The sequence below is a fragment of the Caloenas nicobarica genome, chromosome 7, assembly GCF_036013445.1.
Source record: "Caloenas nicobarica isolate bCalNic1 chromosome 7, bCalNic1.hap1, whole genome shotgun sequence".
In the NCBI taxonomy this organism is placed as follows: Eukaryota; Metazoa; Chordata; class Aves; order Columbiformes; family Columbidae; genus Caloenas; species Caloenas nicobarica.
Window position 1 is genome coordinate 22,064,509 of NC_088251.1, and position 17,871 is coordinate 22,082,379.

At 42.4% G+C, this 17,871-nt stretch overlaps 1 protein-coding gene across 41 annotated transcripts in view; it reads right to left on the reverse strand.

Moving 5' to 3' along the window:
• SORBS1 (sorbin and SH3 domain containing 1) overlaps positions 1-17,871 on the reverse strand; it is a 148,026-nt gene that overhangs the window by 20,188 nt on the left and 109,967 nt on the right. For 38 of the 41 annotated variants that reach the window (XM_065638382.1, XM_065638383.1, XM_065638385.1 and 35 more), the window contains 7 exons: positions 16,791-16,905; positions 13,897-13,980; positions 10,578-10,643; positions 9,913-10,014; positions 8,545-8,591; positions 5,416-5,591; positions 1,498-1,583 (listed from right to left, as the gene is read on the reverse strand). In XM_065638382.1, coding sequence (XP_065494454.1) covers positions 1,498-1,583; positions 5,416-5,591; positions 8,545-8,591; positions 9,913-10,014; positions 10,578-10,643; positions 13,897-13,980; positions 16,791-16,905 — 676 coding nt within the window. The remainder of the gene's footprint in view (positions 1-1,497; positions 1,584-5,415; positions 5,592-8,544; positions 8,592-9,912; positions 10,015-10,577; positions 10,644-13,896; positions 13,981-16,790; positions 16,906-17,871) is intronic. The other 3 variants (XM_065638371.1, XM_065638374.1, XM_065638380.1) reach the window with 3 other exon arrangements.

The window sequence follows — 17,871 nt, forward strand, 5'->3', positions numbered from 1 at the left end:
AGGTCCCAGCAAATAGCTGGGATTTTACAGTTCAATATAAAATACTGATTCTACTAACGACAATACCATTTTGTTTTGCAAGCACAGAAAGTACATCACCATTACGGCATAAGCCAAATCCAGCTCATACAGAGGACCTGATCCAGAGCTGATGGAAGACAACAAGGAGTTTTTCTAAGTTTTGGCCAGGTCCTCGTAGCTTCTAAGACTGCTGACAATGCAGAGGACTGATCCAAACCCCCTTCAGCCAACAAGGAGTTTCTCTTATTGACTTCCAAGAGACCTGAATCAGCCTCACAGGTAAGCTGAGGCACCAAACTCCCCTGAGCTTTGCAAGGAGCTTGGGACAGTGCCGAACCACCTTCAGGTACCACATCCTCCCATACTTCCTTTGGGCTCCTGTAATACACTTCGTAAAATAAAGTAAATAAACCCCAAAGAATTATTTTGGACTTCTGAAGCCTCTGGCACACTAATGGAAATGTGCTTTCTTGAGTACTTGGGCAGAAGGATTCTTCCACCTTTTGGGGTTAACTGTAGGCTGAAGAGTTCAGCTGTGTGTTAACTCATTTGAAGCCAACAGGTCTTAGTGCATTCAGAGTTTTGCTCTTACACAAGTTTTTGTGCTGGATTTTGGAAATAGGGGGGATTCATAACTGCTTCACGGAAGAAGACAGCAAAAGAATATTTTTCATATAGGAATTAAGAGCAGGTTTTACCATATTTCAAAGCACACACGAACATTATTTGAACTCAGAAAGTTAACACTGAAAATATTACTTTTGTTTTTTCTCCCAAGCAGTGAGAATTAACAACTTCCTGGAAAGCAATCAGTTTACAACTTCTTCACCTCAGCTTGAATGCAGTCAGTGCTGAAAAGTCTACGTGGCTTTCCTGTTATTTCACCTTGTTCCAGTGTTGCCCAGCCATTTCAAAAAGGACTGATACATTATTTTGTGAAAAACTTGAGACACCATAAAGAGTTCTAGTTTGCACTGGGGGGAAACTTCACACTTTTTGATACCATAAAATATCTTACATTTGCTGTTCAAAACCTGAGGACTCCCATAATAAAAATACTGTTCTCCCCAGTTTGATTAATACTGGCTCGAGTGGCTTGCTTGGAAAACAATAAGACCTTAACTCATTTATAGAATAACCATTCTATCTTTATCTGCGAGTACTGGGGTGTTGTACCACATCTCATATATGTCTTCAGCCTTTTTACATTCTTTAAAGCCCCCATATATAATTTTGTGCAACTGATAAGAACTATCAGGTTCATTTTAAACAAATGCTAGGCTAGACTTCGTATTATACATTAAATCAGTGGCAGAGGTAGTATTAAAGTTAAAACATACTAGTTTCAGCTTGTTGCTCTGACTTCCAGTACGCATAACCATGGACATATAAGCTGTCCTTATATAAGGCCGAATGCCGTATTTCTTGTATGTGGAGCTGCTACAACTGTTATTAGGCCATAAAGGAGGGCATTACCTCTTTATCGTCATGCCGTCTGCGGATAATTTCTTCTGGAGTTTCCATGTAATCAACTGGTGTAAAATGCCTTGATGATTCTGAATCTACTTCGAAACAACATAAGGAAGTTAAAATACAGATGGATTTATCTAGGATAACCAGAAAGGAAAAAAATTTATATTTTTAAACAATTTGTTTCCATTATGACAGTAAGGATTCTCAATTGCCATTGACCAAATAGCCAATCGGATGTCAATAATTTATTCATTTTAGGTTTTTTTTTCCTTTTGGGATGTACTTGTGAACAAAGATCCAAAAACAGGGAGAAAATCACGGTACAGGAAAGAGTAAAGACATAGAAGGACTTTGTGAAGAAAAGATTCGCTGCCATCAAAGTATGATTTGGCATTTTACTGTTGAGAAAAGTTTAATACAAACACGCACACACACAACTAGACCTTGAGAAACTGCTCCTTAAGGCAAAATCATCTGGGTTTGTTTTATATTCTCATGTGTGCAAATGATATAGGACTAGAAATATCTCATGTTGAGATTCTTGCATCCCCGGAACTGCTTGAGACACAAACTGAACCTCATGTGATTAGAGAGGCAGTGGAAATCGTTTCTCAGAAGTGCAGCTGTTAACAAGTCCTGAACAAAAATGCTCAGCAAGACACACAAAGGACATTAGACACACTAGGGGAAAAAACAGAGAGTCAGGGGATGCAAATGTAGGGAGTAAAAATGCAAGGGTTGTGGGAGAAAAGGGGAGGAGAAAGGAAAGCAAGAAGACAGATAAAGGAACACTGGTAAAGAACACAAAAAGCCACCTCCTAGGTACGTCCCAAGTTCACTTTGCGGGTTGTTGTTTGTGTCCAGGCTGTGACAGAGGGCATATGGAACAGGGTTCCCATTGTTTAAGGAGTCAGGAGTGTCAGCCCGGCCCATGAAGCTATCTCGGCTAGATCCCGTGCTGGGGAAGTAGCCAAGCCTCTCCACAATGTCAAAGGAAGACAGGCGCCGCGGGGCTAGCGGCCTGCTTCTGGAGCACAGCTGGTGCTGGGAGCGGTGACTCTTGTCTCCTGCGCTCCCCGGCAGCTGGATGGGGTCATCTGGGTTGTCCAGGCTGGGCGCTGACGGGCTTCCCGGGCAGGCTGGGGGTGGAGTCCTGCAGGATTTGTGTTGGAACGGCTTTTTCAATCGGAAGGGAAGCGGGCTCATAAGGTAGACGTTTCTGGGGAGCATGTGCCTCTCCCCATAGACATCCCCTTTGGAATCAGGGTTCCTGGAGGCCTGCTGCTGCTCATGCCTTCGGATGGTAGTGAACCTGGTGTAGGAAGCTGGGCATGACCCTTTGCATCTGTTGATTTTATGCTTCTGAGGCCCATTGAGGTTGCTGCTGCTGCTGCCACTGTCATTGGATGCGTTTGAGAGGAGATCTATCTCATCTGTGCAAGCTGAAAGTGTCTCCATAGGGATGGCATCACTGACATCTGAAGCTGTGTCCTCCACGTTGCTGCAGGAGTGGGAGGATTTATCTGCCAAGCTGGCAGCATCCTTCTCTTCTTGGTGTGCTTTTGGCAAGTCCAGAAGGAACTCTGCAGAGTAGGCAGAACTCAGACAAGTTTTAGACTGGAGAAAAGCAGTGAACTTGTTTTGTCCGGTGGAAAAGTCAAGTGAGGGCATTGATCGGGATCTCTGGATCAGCTGCTCGAAGGCACTGATACGGGAGGAAACGGTGTGTTTGGGGATCTGCTCTGAATCCTCTCGACTAAGGCTGTGCTCCATCCTATCCTTGGCTTCATTCTCAAACTGAGATGCAATATCCCTCACACTGCAGGAGGAGACCGGGCCCAAATGGATCCTGGACCGGTTGATCTGGTGCATGTCTTTATACAGCATTGTAAACTCCATCCCACTCTTCCTGGAGGCATGGAACAGGTAGGCTTTCCTAGAGTTGGTGCCATACTCCTGCAGGCTCATGGTACTGCCCGATTTGATGGTGTACTCCTGCTTCGACTTCATCAACATGTTTTCTATGCTTTCCCCTACATCTACCATGAAAGCTTTTTTATTATCAAACAAGGTAATGGAGCTACGAAGGTTTTCGCAGCTTTGAGCTTTCTCATGAGACAGCAAGATACCCTTCTTGTCCTGCACAAGAGCAGCTGGAGCTGCTAGTTTGGGTTTGAATTTAGAAGGGAGGATTTCAGTAATGCAGGCTTTTGCAGCTGATAAGGGCTTCTTATGTTTACATGCGTGACCTAACATACCGGTATGACTAGCGTTAAAGGTTCGGCTATTAACTGAAGAGGGTGCAGTCATATGAGCATTCCCACCTTTACGATCCACTGGTAAGCATGCAGAATGAAATAAATACAACCTGTTAGCTTAAGTGCTAGAAAGCTATTGAGAAAGGAGAAAGAACATGCTTGCATTTCATAAAATGCACATTAAAGAAATAAAGTTCCAAAACATAAAGAAAAGCAGGAAGAAACTGCACAACAAGCCGCGCTTACAGGAGTAGGCGAAGTGCTGCTAACATCTCTAAAATGAGAGGCTTGGACAGAAGCAGATCTGGAGCACTTTGAAGGTACCCTCCTAAAAAGTGCTAAGCATCATCAGCTTCCAGGGAAGCCGCAGCATCATGGAAAAGGGTATCTGAACTCTGGGCAGGATCAGGGTGTCAGGAAGAATGCAGAGGCACTAACACTGCAAAAATGGCTTAATACCAGGCCTGTAATCACACCTAGTATGGTCTCACCACAGTGCTTGCCAAACAGTTTATTCCTGAGAGGGAGGAGACAATCAGCAGCTAGCAGAACCATGCCACATCAGCTGGCCTTGCCCAAGAGCTGCCTGCTTAGATTCCCCATACCAGGAGTAAGCTGAGCATCCTTGAGACAAAGTGGTTAGCTATGTTTGCTTTAAAAACCAAGGAGTCAGATCGGGACTTTTTTTTTTTTTTTTTTTAAAGTTAGTTCCAGTCTGGGTTCATCTTAGACTGCAGTTTTTAGGTCTGTTTCTGATTTGAGTTCAAAAACTCAAATGTCAAAATAACCACTCAGGTTCAACTGCAGTTTGGGAAACAATAACTGCTGGAATAGATTTTTTTGTTCAGATCCAGTTTGACTCTCTGCCCTACAGCCTGACATAATGCTGAAAATCAGCCGGAAAATGGAGACAGGGACCTTTTTGGTGTGATGTACTATTTTTAGGGAGAGCAGTTCAGAAACCAAATGCATTCCTTCCCCAGTCTTTCTCCCCATCTCGAGCCATTTTTAGGTTGAAGTTGGCTCAGAGATACACTCCCAAGTACAACTCCCTAATGGGAGTCAGGCTCCTCATCCTAATCTTCTAGAGAGCTCAGGATGGGGGGAGGAAAGGGGAGGAGATGCAGTGGTCCCTGCTGCCTCTCTCTCTCAGAGCTGCCAGGCATTGCTGGTTCAGTGTCCCACGCATTCTTTGCACACCCCTTGCAGGCAGGAGGCTGTGGAGCACATGGCGCCAGCTACACCAGGGTAGCCAGGTCAGCAGACATGGTGCAGCCTGCTGAGATACTGCAGCAGGGAGAGCAGAAAAAGCAAGGAAGGGCTCTAGCGTGGCAAGGCGGTGGGAGCGGATGGGTAGCAAGGCCAGCCCCTAAGCAGCCTCGAGGAAGAACATGAGGGTGTGTGGTGTGGCTGAGGAGCTGGATGGAGGGAGCTGGTCCCTGTTGGGAAGAGGAACCTAGATCAGGTAAAGGGGTCATGAAAAACATTGGCCAATGTGGGCTGAGAAAAAAGGAGGGAAAATCATGGATGGCAAAGAGGAGGGACAGAGGAAACCTCAGCTGTCTTGAACAGGACTCTAAATCCTACAGCAGTTTGCCCCATATCATCTGGCTTTAGACACTCTGTGCAGAAAGGAGTAGTAGTTAGTGCCCTGACCACCTACCTTTTGTGGAAGCAGAGCTAGAAGGTCGTTTAAGACCACTCAGCCCCTGGAACGGGATATCTCCACCTTCCAGCACACTCTTGTAAATCTGCCTTTCATTCTCCAAGGCAGCAGGGTCCCCCAGTGCTGTTTCTGACTCTCTCTTCACTGCATGGTAGCTGGGTGAATATGCGGAGCTGGAAAACACAAAAAAGGGGGAGGGACACTGCTGGGTCATTTCTGTTTGCTGAGAGCTTAATGCAAAGTTGGAGAAAACACCACTTGTAAACCCAGAATAGACTGCGTGTGAAGAACTGGTGCTGAATGAGCAGGTTATGAATACATTGTGATAATGTTCTAGGTTTGGCACTACCACAGCATTCTCCATCCGAGGGAACTCTTCCAGCTCAGTCCCCCAGAAAAGAGGCGGCAGGAAAGCACTCCTCCTTTATTTTACTGATGAGACAACCGAGTCACAGAGCAGATGCTTGATTTCTTTGCAGACCCAAAGAAATTAACTGGCTAGCTGGAAGCAGCACAAATAACTTTCAGCTCCCAGTCCTCTGTCCTTAAACACTAGCCATGCCTGTCCCCTCCTTACAAAGCACAGCTGTTCAGGAGTTCATCTCAACCCATTCAGCCTCCCCGTAAACACTATTGTTCAGGACTCCCAGAGCAATTTCTCAAGCCCATCAGTGAGGGACTATGCACAGAAACAACAGTACAGGGCTATAGACACTACTGTTTTAAATGCCAACAAAATTCCCAAATGTGCACAGTTTTTCTGTTCAGCTTTGCCTCAGGCTTCTACTACAGAGAATGGAAAACCCTGGACTCTAGGTCTACCATGCAGATATATAAACAAAATGCTGTTAAAATGAGTATAATTTTAGTTTCTTAGTCTTTCAAAGACTGAGCATTTATTACAAATCCCCTTCCTCAGTCATGAATCTAAGCACAAGTACGCCCCCACATCTGATTTCTAGATGTCACCCTCTTCTCTCTAAAAAAATAACTGACAATGCCATGGTATAAATGGCCTTCCCAGGTACAAAAGACTTATTGAGCAATCAGGCAGACAATGTTTTCCTAAAAGCTAAGCTCATCTGATACCAGCTCTTGTGCTTAACCAGGCTCTTCAGAATAAGAAAAAAGCTATTCTGGGGCCAAAGTATGACTGCTGTAAAGTTTGAAAAACTAAAAAAATTAGGGCATTTGCCACTTCATAGAAACACTTTGAAAGCTGGTTTACATCCTGATGTCTATGAGTGATTCAAATCTATATGAGTGTGTAAATACTTGTGCTTACACCTCCTTGTTGTGGATAAATTTGTACATGCATCTGTTTATTTTGGACAGATGCTGTACTTATGGGGTAAAGAGAGAGCTTTCAAATACATCAGAGGACTGGCTACGGAGGTGGAATTACACAATGCCTGGATCACAAAGAAGATTCTAATTTCCAGGCAAGTAAAACCTGGTCATTTGCAGTCTCCAATTATTTTCTGGAGTAACAGATTGTGAAAAGCACCACGAAAGAAAAAGGGAATACTGTCACATTTTCAACGTAGGCAATGCTTAAACAGAGCCGTAGCTACAGAGCTGCTGTGTCGTATGCGGCTTATCCCAGTGCCTCTCTCTGTCAGGTTCCTGAGGAAGCCCTGCCAGTTGCTGCAAGGAATGACTGCCCTGATGTTCCTCACCTGGGAGGTAAAAGCATTCTAGCCTAGCTGTTAAAAACCAAAGGATTAAGATGATCCTTCTTTGGGAATACAGCTGGGGCAGAGGAGGAGGAATTTGGCAGTCTCTTTACCAATTGCTCCCTTCTTAGGGCCAGCAGGCAGTACTGTATTAGGGCAGCAGTCTGCAAGATCAGAGTCAGGTGAAAATAAGAAAGAGCAACACTGCAAAAAAGACAAACTCCAGGTGTCTTTTCTCCCTGCTCTCTAAAGGCAGAGGAAAATGTGTGACTCCACCAGGCCTCACTGTTCTGTCCCATTCCCAGCCTACCCAGGTAGCTTTCCCTCCACCGGCTCAGACGCTGGCACTCCTGCATGCTTTGGGCAGTGTCAGAAAGGGCACAGACAGAAATGCCATGGGCAGAAACCTTACCAGTCTTTGGCAAATATAAGCTATTCTTTTATGCTAATCTCTGAGATTTCCACTTATTTTACTGCTCGCTCCCTACCAAAACAAAACTAAACAGTCATAGGAACAGCTGACAAAATGCATCAGTGTGCAAGTTTCCCAGCAGAATGATCACAGACAGAAGGGAACTGAGTTGAAAGAAGGACAGGAGACCTCCAAGACAGCACCAGAGGGGAGGTGAACACATGTGATACTAATGGGCATCTGGAGAAGAACATGCCTTTCCTAACAAACCATCCACACAGGAGGGATCACTGTCCCTACCGACAATGTTAAGCACTCAGTCCAATTACAAGGAGCAGTAGTTCACAGTAGGAGCTGGCTCTATGGCTTGAGTAACTCAGCAGAGCTCAGTATCTTGCTTTAGATACTTTTTGTGTGTTCCTCTTTTAAAACAAACCAGCTCCATGTACAACTCATTTAGACAGAGTATACTTTTTATTATGTATTCCTCCAGAAAAGCAGTGCCACATTAGATCTTTGAGAAATATCATTACTGCTACCACTGTTCCCTTCCTGGCAGCTGGAAAATCCTTGCCCTCCATCAGCAGCATCTGTTTGATCTGGTGCGCATAACAGAATATCTAACAGAAACCAATCTATCATGCATGTGTAACAGAAACAAACTACATTTATTCCATGCAATAAAGTTACTTGCATGAAATTACAGTCAATTTATGAACTTCATCAAGGTGGAGTTAAAGGTCTGTGGTTTTGTTTTTCTTCTTTTTCTTTTTTTTTTTTTAAAGTCACTACTCAACACAATCAGCAATTCTCTTCTAGACAATGCAATTACTCATGTAATCACTTCAAAATTAATTCAAGCCAAAAACCAGATATTGTACCAGGACTCATCTAAAGCATGTGTATCATTCTCATGGTACATGCATTTGCCTATATCCATCACCAAAAAATAAAGCCAACCCATTTCCAATGCCCTAAACCCTGTCCTACATGCCCTCAAATTGTAAAAGAAACAAAAAAAGCAATTGGAAAACTTACTAGGAACGGTCTGTAGAAGTTTCCAGAGGCGTACCACCTGCTGTATTCTGCAAAAGTCCAAACAAAGGAGTCATTGATACACACTTACATGTGATGAGAAATAAAAAGGCTTGCTTAAGTAATTTTCCATCTATTGCTTGAATATTAGCCTTTCGGAGACATTGAGGTTTAAGTCTAAATGCAATTTAAGCTGTCAATGTCTTTGCAGAAAAGCGACAATTTTCCCGAGTTCCTTCAGGGCAGTGACAGGTTTTTTAGCACAGCGATGCCTTTCCCCAGCGCCTATTCTTTTGTCTGCAAATGAGTCATTGTGAATAAAGCCAAAAGCAAGAAGAGATAACCAGCTGGGCCATGACCAGGAGACACATGCTTATAATTATTTCCCCAAGCTTTTCCCTCAACCAGTCACTGCCAGCATTTGCTTTAAAGGTATATTACATTTCTACCGCACAATACATTCCTCAGCATGAAAAAAAAAATCAAAGCACTAACAAGAAAAGCAATGTTTCAGTTCAGTTTCCTTATTTAAGAGAAGCAATACCAGCTGCACAGGTTCAATAGCAAAAGCCAGCTCTTATCCGCTTGCTTTAAATCCATCTAACACTTCCTAAGCACGTTATTTAAAAAACAGAAATGGTCTGTTTGGTGTGTCCTCATCTATATGAGGATTCCTTTGTAGTAAGAAAAAGCAAACCTTGGGTTTGAAAAAGCAGTTTTTTCAAGTCCTGGTGAAATGCCGCAGCTTCAAAAAAAATCATCCACAACAGAAAAAAAATAGAAAAAATGACGTGTTACCAATTTAATCTATCATTTCATGGTTCGAGTCCTGCAGACCCTCGAAACAGCAGCAGCAGCAGCAGCTGACCTTCCTAGAAGGCCATGGCAAGGTGCAGCATAAGGAAAATTGTGCAAAATCTCTTGGGAATATCCAAATCTTGGGTAGGCGTGAGCTCCTAGCAGAGAGCAGGGCTTGTATGAAGGGAGGGTAGATGGCAACACGCTTGAAAGGCACGAGATGATGACGTGACGCCAACCAAGAATTTTAAGCTGATTGCTGCTGCCTATTCATGTGAAAAATAGAGAGGGTTTTTTGCAGACACTGAATTCAAAACCCAAAAGGGGGACGGGGGTGGGGAGCAGCTGAAAGGGAATCGCGGAGAGAGGAAATCACTGTATCTGAAATGGATTTCAAGCCGGATTCTCAGCATCACCTTCTATTATTTCTGACAGCGACACAGCAAGCCATGCAGTCAGAACGGTCAGAACCATTATTTATCCCAACCTCATTTAATAATCATCCAGCAGTGAATAGATTAGAGCAGAGAGTTTGGAAACAGGGATTGGCAGCATGAAAAGAATAGGAAATACCTTCTGTGGCTTTTTATGTGGCGCTTTATAAAGCTTCTCCATTTTTTCTAAATCTGCCTCTAACTCAGTCTGGTAGAGGTAGAGGTCTTTTTCTAGATCAGTCTGGTTAAAGAAGGAGAAGAAGAATGGGAAAATAATGCTTAGGGTTAGAGGAAACCAAAGGAATGTTAATTAAAAAAAAAAAGTGAGCCTTTGTAATCGAAAAAAGACAAAGATGCTATGGACAATACACAGAAATTCACAAGTAATTAATCATCTTTGAATCATCACAGAGGAAATAGTTTAGGCATTTAACGTTCAAAATTAAGAGATGCACAGGCCTGCTAGAATCTATTTCACAAACCAAGTTATAAAACCCACCTGCAAAAAAAAAATAAAGATACTGTAACAATATGCAATATGCTGTTAGTATAATTATCATTGCAAGTCAAGATAGCAAAACCACTCTAAATTACAGCTGATTATGTTTTAAGAATTGTTTATTAAATCAATTTACTAGCTACTTAATTGTTAGGCTGATGAGCTCAAGCCCAATTAAAAAAAAAAAAAAAATCACTCATAAGCACACAAAACCCAAGCAATACTACAAAAAAAAGAAAAAGAAAATCACATACACACATACATACGCGCTAGATGCTGTAGTACAACATATGTGAGACAATTACCTTTCTATCCTCTCTAGTAAGGATAGAGCAATCTCCAGGAGTATAATCCCAAATCTTTTTTGGAGGCTGATGGAAAGCAGAGGAAGGAAATGAGGAAATGAAGATAAGGAAAGACATCACAGAGAATATGGAAACTGAATTAGAACAGAGGGGGAGTACAATAGGGGATTTGCATCAACACTGAAAAAAATTAAAAAAACAATCACAACAGAGAAAGATAGAAAGAGGGATAAATCTGCTATAGCACAAATATCAAGAGATCATGGGAGGCAAAAGAGAGAATACATGCAGTCTGGGAGGGGCTGTTTTCAGTAGCGTTTGAGGAAATTTTTATTTTTGCAAGGTGCTCTAAGGGATTTTGGACTCTTGAGAGAGAGCCCACAGCTGGTGGTTAAAGCATTCTTAACACAAAACCAAAACAAAATGGGGGAAAAAACACACAGTCATAAAAAAGCATTTGTTTTGCTCATTCTTCTTTTTAAAAGGAAAGGTAAAACAAGTGCCTTTGATAAAGAAAAGGGAGAATTTTTCCCACCCCCACCAGACTATGAATACATACCATGTGAACAAATGGCTGAATTTCCAGTGGTGGCATTGTGGGGCAATGAGAATGCAGAGTCGTTATTTTTTATTTCACTGGTTTGGGAGGTTTTTTGTGGGGCTTTTGGTGGAGAGAGTGGGACACATGGAAGTTTGGGAACTAGTTATTTTAAATTCATCCTATAGGCGAAGGTGCCCATTTCAAAATAGGATTTTCCTGTTTGAATGCACATGTAAATATCAGGGAGGATTATTCCAAGTGAAAGATCATTGTTCTGACACTCCTATCCAAACAATGTCATGCTAATATCCTAATTCCACCAGATATGCACCTCTCACCGATATGCTCAGAGTCCTTGTTCTTATTTTGTGAAATAAGCCCTGTTGGTTGGTAAGCTCAGTATCATCCTGCGTGTCCATACTGACTGCTGCAATTAGATTGCCTCTGAGTCACTGAAGGACATGGCACAGCCTTTCCTCAAAGGGCAAAGCCCTGCTCTGGTCATTCTAGTGTCTCTGGAGAGCAACACTCACAGGCTCACAAGAAACCTCTGCTTCCTTTTACAAAAGATTTTCCTGCCCATGTCATATAGCTGCAAGCAAAGTCAGAAAGCCAGGGGAAGTCATCCTGTAGAATTACACATTATCTCTAGCATTGGAAAAAGAAGCTGAGACAATCAGAGAATCTTTGAAAAATCTCAGGCAATGGTAAATGTCAATTAAAATGCTCTGATTAGGCATGGGGCTTAGCCACTAGGCTGGTCACAAAAATCTGGTCCTCATGTGAGCTGAGTAAACAAAGCTACACAAAGCACGCTCTTTTGGCTCTGGTGATGAAGCTTTGCTGAATTTGTCATGTTCCAGAGCAGGTAGCTATAAAAGTCTGAGATGACATCCTCAGTTCAAGTGCCTGATGTAATGCCAAAGCACTATGTACATAGTACCGTGACCATGGGTTGGCATTGTTGATCAGGGAGCACAGTTGTACAGCTTTGGAGCTAGAGCAAGTTACATGGGCTATCATTGCAAGACAAGCTGTAAGAAAGCAGCCCTTAACAGTGCCCCGGGCAAGGTGGGGAACCAAGACAGATGGTCTGTTGAATGAGAGCTGGATTGCTGGTGCAGCCTGAGATGCCCTCTTCTGAAGAAAGGCCAAGGCTGCATGACCGAAAGCAGAAACACACATTTCGGAGGAACAGATATATCCTCACTTCTAGAAAGGCCTGAGGGCATAAATGTTCTCCTTTCTCTGACACATTTTCCATTAACTTACACTAACTCAAAGAATCTTAGAGGTGACATACCTTCATTCACTGCAAGAGTGTATGGCTACTAATTACACGGCAGCAAAGAGAAGCAGGTTTCTTCTCACTTTGTGGAAATCTTAAACCATGACAATTTGTGAGGGGTTAAATCCTTAGGCTGACATTGCTTGAAAGCCTCAGTGAGGTGGAATTTACCTGATTTTTACTGCCTAAATGTTATGGAGTTTCATCTCAAATGCTGTTGAAGTTCCTTCTTTAGCTTAGGATAGAAGGCCCACAGCTATAAAATATATACATTTTCTATGACAGAACAGCCTACTCAACTACTGTATGTGTCTGTTTTTCAGCAAAAATTACACTATTTTTATGATGAGATCAGACTGGGCACCCAACCTCAGGCAGCTACATTCTATGCTAAAGAATTCTGCCACTTCTGTGAGAAGAGAGAACAAAGACTAGATTTAAAGAAAACCTGCCCTCTGATGGCCATATGCAATTGCCTTTAAAACCAATAGTGAATCTTAAAATGTATTTGTGGGGTTTTTTGTACATGCAGTGAAATCTCAGCAGCACTCAAAAATGGTGAGCATGGGCATTTGATAACTGACCTCAAGTAGAAACAACCATTATACTTGAATAGATGTGACAGGCTGTTACTGACTTCCTGGTGCAGTAAGAATAATTTATTAAACAGTATTTAATAATGAAGTTAATAGGGTTTAGTCAGTAAGAACCAGGCCACAAAATGCTTTAAAGTCACATTTTTTTCCAGTAGCCATGACCACTGATGTGTTCCCTCCATCAAAACGTCCTTTGTCCTATTGAATAATCAAGCTTTGCTTCATCTTTTTCCCAAGTGGGAAATCGAGGCTTTTTTTTTTTTTTTTTCTCCTGCACACGTAACGACACAGCTCCATTTGAAAAGACTCCTTTGGTTTCAGGGAATGGCAAGAGGTATTTAACACAGGCTGATGCAGGCCATTTAGGCAACGGGGCAGTTACACGCATATGGAAATGAGCAGGAAACAGGATCATGATCTGTTTCTGGACAGCTGGAAATTACTGACCTACAGTTTATACGCCAAAGCCAGGAATAAATGAATGATTCTCCTTGACTTAAAGCTTCCTATCAGACATTCTAGATCTTGTTAGGCAGAGAGAGAATAAGGGCTCTGAATAAGGACTTTCAGTAATGAGAGCAGGGCATTACTTCTAACATTAACGACAAAAATGCATTTTGAACTATGATGTGTGAAAAAATATTGCCTTGTTGATACATATGGCTGGAAGGTGTGGAATGTTTGTAAATGGCTTCAAAATACTTCAAGTGGTCACAGAACAGCCGCTTTACATCAGTACCAGGATGATGTTATGAATAATCACATTTTTAAATGAGTAAGGCAGCTGTTCCAAGTTTAGGATCTAGCAAAGAGATGTGATAATCACTAAATAAAAAAAAAGAAAAAAAAAAAAGGAAGGTTGACTTCGTTGGTCATCGCAACTATCAAACTTACCGGTTTCCCAAACTCCAATTCCGAAAAGAATTTATACCAAGGTTCATTCTTTAAATCTATCTCTTCTGGGCTTATATCCCGAGTCTAAAGGAATTGGTGGTAGGGGAATGGAAGAAAGAGAAGGATAACATTATGCAAAGAATACACAGAAAGGGACTGTTAGAGATGCAGATCGCATGGTTTCCATTCTAAAATGTAGATTTTTGGCCTTATAATTCAGAATTTCTATAGCATCTTTCTCACAAAGGCCATGAACTGCTTTGCAAACATATCAGTTAAGCCTAATAGCATCATTGTGCGCAACATGAATATGAATGAATTGCACTTTACAGATCAGGAGACTCACACAGAGAGAGATTATGCAGCTTGCCCAGAGTCAGGCAGAAACTCAGTGGAAGATCTGGGAGTCCCTCAGTCCTACTGTCAGACACTTCCAACGAGTCCAAAGCTGCATGGACTTAAAATTTTTTTTTTAATCTTCATTTGGGTGAAAAAACGAGATCCAGTGAGACCTGAATCAAATACTGCATCTTTAACAGTACATGAATATGTGAGAAACCCTGTTCTATACACTGCAAACGGAGTGAAAGGTGATTTTCTAGACCAAAGGAGACAACTTGGAGAGAGCGCATTCCTTGAAGACCTCTGAAGGGATGGATAGAGAGACAATGTTACTTGTTTCTTTACAAATAAACATTGGAGAATCAGACAAAACTACAATGAAGGGAAATCAGACAGGACAGAAGACAGTACAGTTGAAAATAAATATTCCTTTTGTTTTTAGAATCTGTCTTAAAACAACAAAAGTTGAAACAGTTGAACTGTTTAACAACACTACAGGTGAGATAAGAGAATAAAGTCCATTGCTGAGGTTTATGAGATGCTACTCCCCAAATGACATCTAATTAACTCTTGCATTTCAGTCTACCTAGCCTTAGACGTAATGGATCTCAGTGCATCAAAAGTATAAATACATTATGTCTGATATGCTAGTGTGACTTCAAGAGCACCATCACAACAAGCAGTGAGCCATGCACAGATGGCCAACACCAATTGTCCTGATGCAAATCATCCTAAGACATGGTTGCTGAGACAGTTCCCAACAGTGCATGGCTTTGCTGGATGTCCCAGACTGCCACAGGCATGAGGCTTCACAAACAAGCTCTAGGACAAGAGCTCAGGATTGATGCTGAAAGAAGAGCAAGAGGAGACCTTTCACAAAGGGTTAAGTACCCAGATGAAACAGACACAAGGTTTAATCTTGGCTGTTTACCATGAGACAAAATTGCCTCTTAAGTCAGCAGAAATCTTCCTCCAGGATGGACTGCAGGAATGGAGTTGCTATACCATGTTCCAACCACTTCTCACTGGCACTTCTCTAGTAAGCTGAGCCAATGCCCAGTAGGATCAAGAGAGTCATCCATTGCTCAATTCAACGAGCACTAGGATGATGCCCCTATCAGGAGCAATTTTGTTGAAGTCAATGAATGGACAGAGGTGTGAAAACAGGTTGGTTGCAGGATCTTCAAAAACTGATGGACCTTGATTGCACTTGGAAGGAAAACAGAAACCCCAGCAAAATACTAAGTCAGGAGTGTCAAACCCATTTTCACTTGGGGCCACATCAGCCTTGTTGTTGCCTTCAAAGGGCTGAACGTAATTTTAGGACTGTAGGGTGTAGCAGTAGGATTTATACAGTCCTAAAATTGCAATGGGCCCTTTGAAGGCAACTGTGAGGCTGATGTGGCCCCCGGTGAAGATCAGTTTGACACTCCTGTACTAAGGAGAAACATCAGGTCCCAGATCAGACTCAATTCTTACATTTCTATTGATCTAAATTCCTGTTCACTCTTGTGTAAAACCCTTGGCAGGTTTTTCAGGAGCATTCCTTTACCTGTTCCATGTATGGACCAATGCCTGAGCTGTTAAGGCACAAAGTCCAGTTTACATTTGGAATCTCACATACGATTAGTGTTTCTAACTGAATCCTTCAAATTAATGCCTATATAGAACAATTACAGCTTTATGTACCAAACTGGCTATTCACTAGTAACCTCATTCAATATTTTCTAGCACTTACAGTGTCACACTTGTACTATCGAACGATACCTAAAGTGAGCCATGGTGATTTATGCAGGACTGGCTGACGAGGTTTGCACCACCTCTCTGTCCTGCCCCTTGCCAAGTGTTCTCAGCCAAGCCTGTAGAATGATACTTTTGTATGTCCCCTAGCTGTCACAATTCACAGCATTACTTACTAATTCAAACTGAAATTGATAATGGCTCACATAATAATCCAGGATACATGCCAGCGTAGCCGGGGAGCCAGCTCGCATTCAGTTCTCCCACCCTGGCCACAGGAGAGGCGAGATCCAGCTGGGAAAGCCAGCAGCTCGGGGAGATGGCCGTGTCCTAGTGCACCTCAGAGGCATCCCCCAAGGCACATTACAGGCGCTCTAAAAATGAGTTGTTCGGGGTTTAAAGCATCAGAGGAACACAGAAGCTGAACCAGCCTGCTTTGTTGTATAATGCCTTCAACCTCCTGCATCAACTGATGCTGTGCCCTAGAAAAAGTACAGCTGGCAAAACAGCTGCTGAACAGGTCACAGTGTCAAACAGGGATTAAAAACTAGGGTTAGTGATCCATACTTAACACAGAAAACAACACATCCAAAAGGAAAAAAAGCCTCTCAGCCCTCCTGGATCTTGCTTTATAGAGAACAAAAATGTTAGGAAGTTATGCAAAACAGTTTTCAAAACAAAATATGTGGGAAATGCATCACATGAGCACTGCAATGTAAGCATAAAGAATCTTATCAGAATGGAACTGGACAAGCACTTGAAGAGTATTTTACAAAGAATAAAGGCACAAACTAGGATAAAACAAACATTACCATCTTTTCACTGTTCAGAACTGAGGACTTTCCTGGCTGATAGTCATAAATGCTCCTGGGCTCAGCACGGTATTTTCTGGTGTCCACCTTCTTGTCTGGAGGCTCCCAGTCAGTCCTGAGGAAAGGAAGATCAATTAACCCAAAACACTGTGGTTTCCGTGGAGACAAACGCTTCCTTTTCACAGGCATCGTTCCCTGGTAATACTGGTTTAATCAGGATGCTTTTTCTAATCTAGGAAAGGAGCCTGCTGCAAGAGGAACAGTTCAGAGACGGCTCCAGGCATATATTTGTTTGTCTATAGCCGGCAGAGTTTGATACAGCGCAGCTGCTGAAACCATTGGAGCAGAGGGAGTTTCTTCCAAGTACTTTCAGTAAACTTGCAGGTTTCCCTATCTTTCCTGACTGGAAATAGTTTAGTGATGGGTTTCAACTAAGCTCACAAATATGAACATGCCCAAACTTTAAGCAGAACTCAGATTAAATCTCTTCTGCTAAACTTCTTCAATTTAGCCACATCACTGATTACCTCACTACTACTGCTCTGGACTCTGGGGGCCCTCTGGAGTCCAAGAGTGGCTCCTTTCTTGAGACACGAATGAATTATTTCAGACTGGTATATCTAAAGATAACTAAGAACAGTCCACTGACTATCCAAACCACCGTAATTTCTTCCAGGGTCCACAGTGGCACAGTTCAGACAACAGTAGTCACAAAGCACTCTGGGTTGATATCCTACAATGTCCAGCTCCTCTCAAAAGTAATATATTCAAATACCTCATGCAGAATAACCATTGCCCCTGAAAAAGCCCAGAAATCAGGCCATTTAAGCTGGTAAACTAATTCTGATCCTGCTCTTGATATGTTCCCTTTGATGGGCAATGTTGTATGTGGATTCACCTCACCCAGCATTCACCAAATAAAAGTGAGATATCTAACCAATACAGCTGCGCCAGGTTTCCTCCCACTTACCCTGCTGACCTGCTTTAGGACAGGAACAATTCACAGTTTCCCGTACACTCTCCACTGGTTTAAGAGAGACTATTTTTTTTTTTAAATGACTGGCCCACAAACAGTGTACAA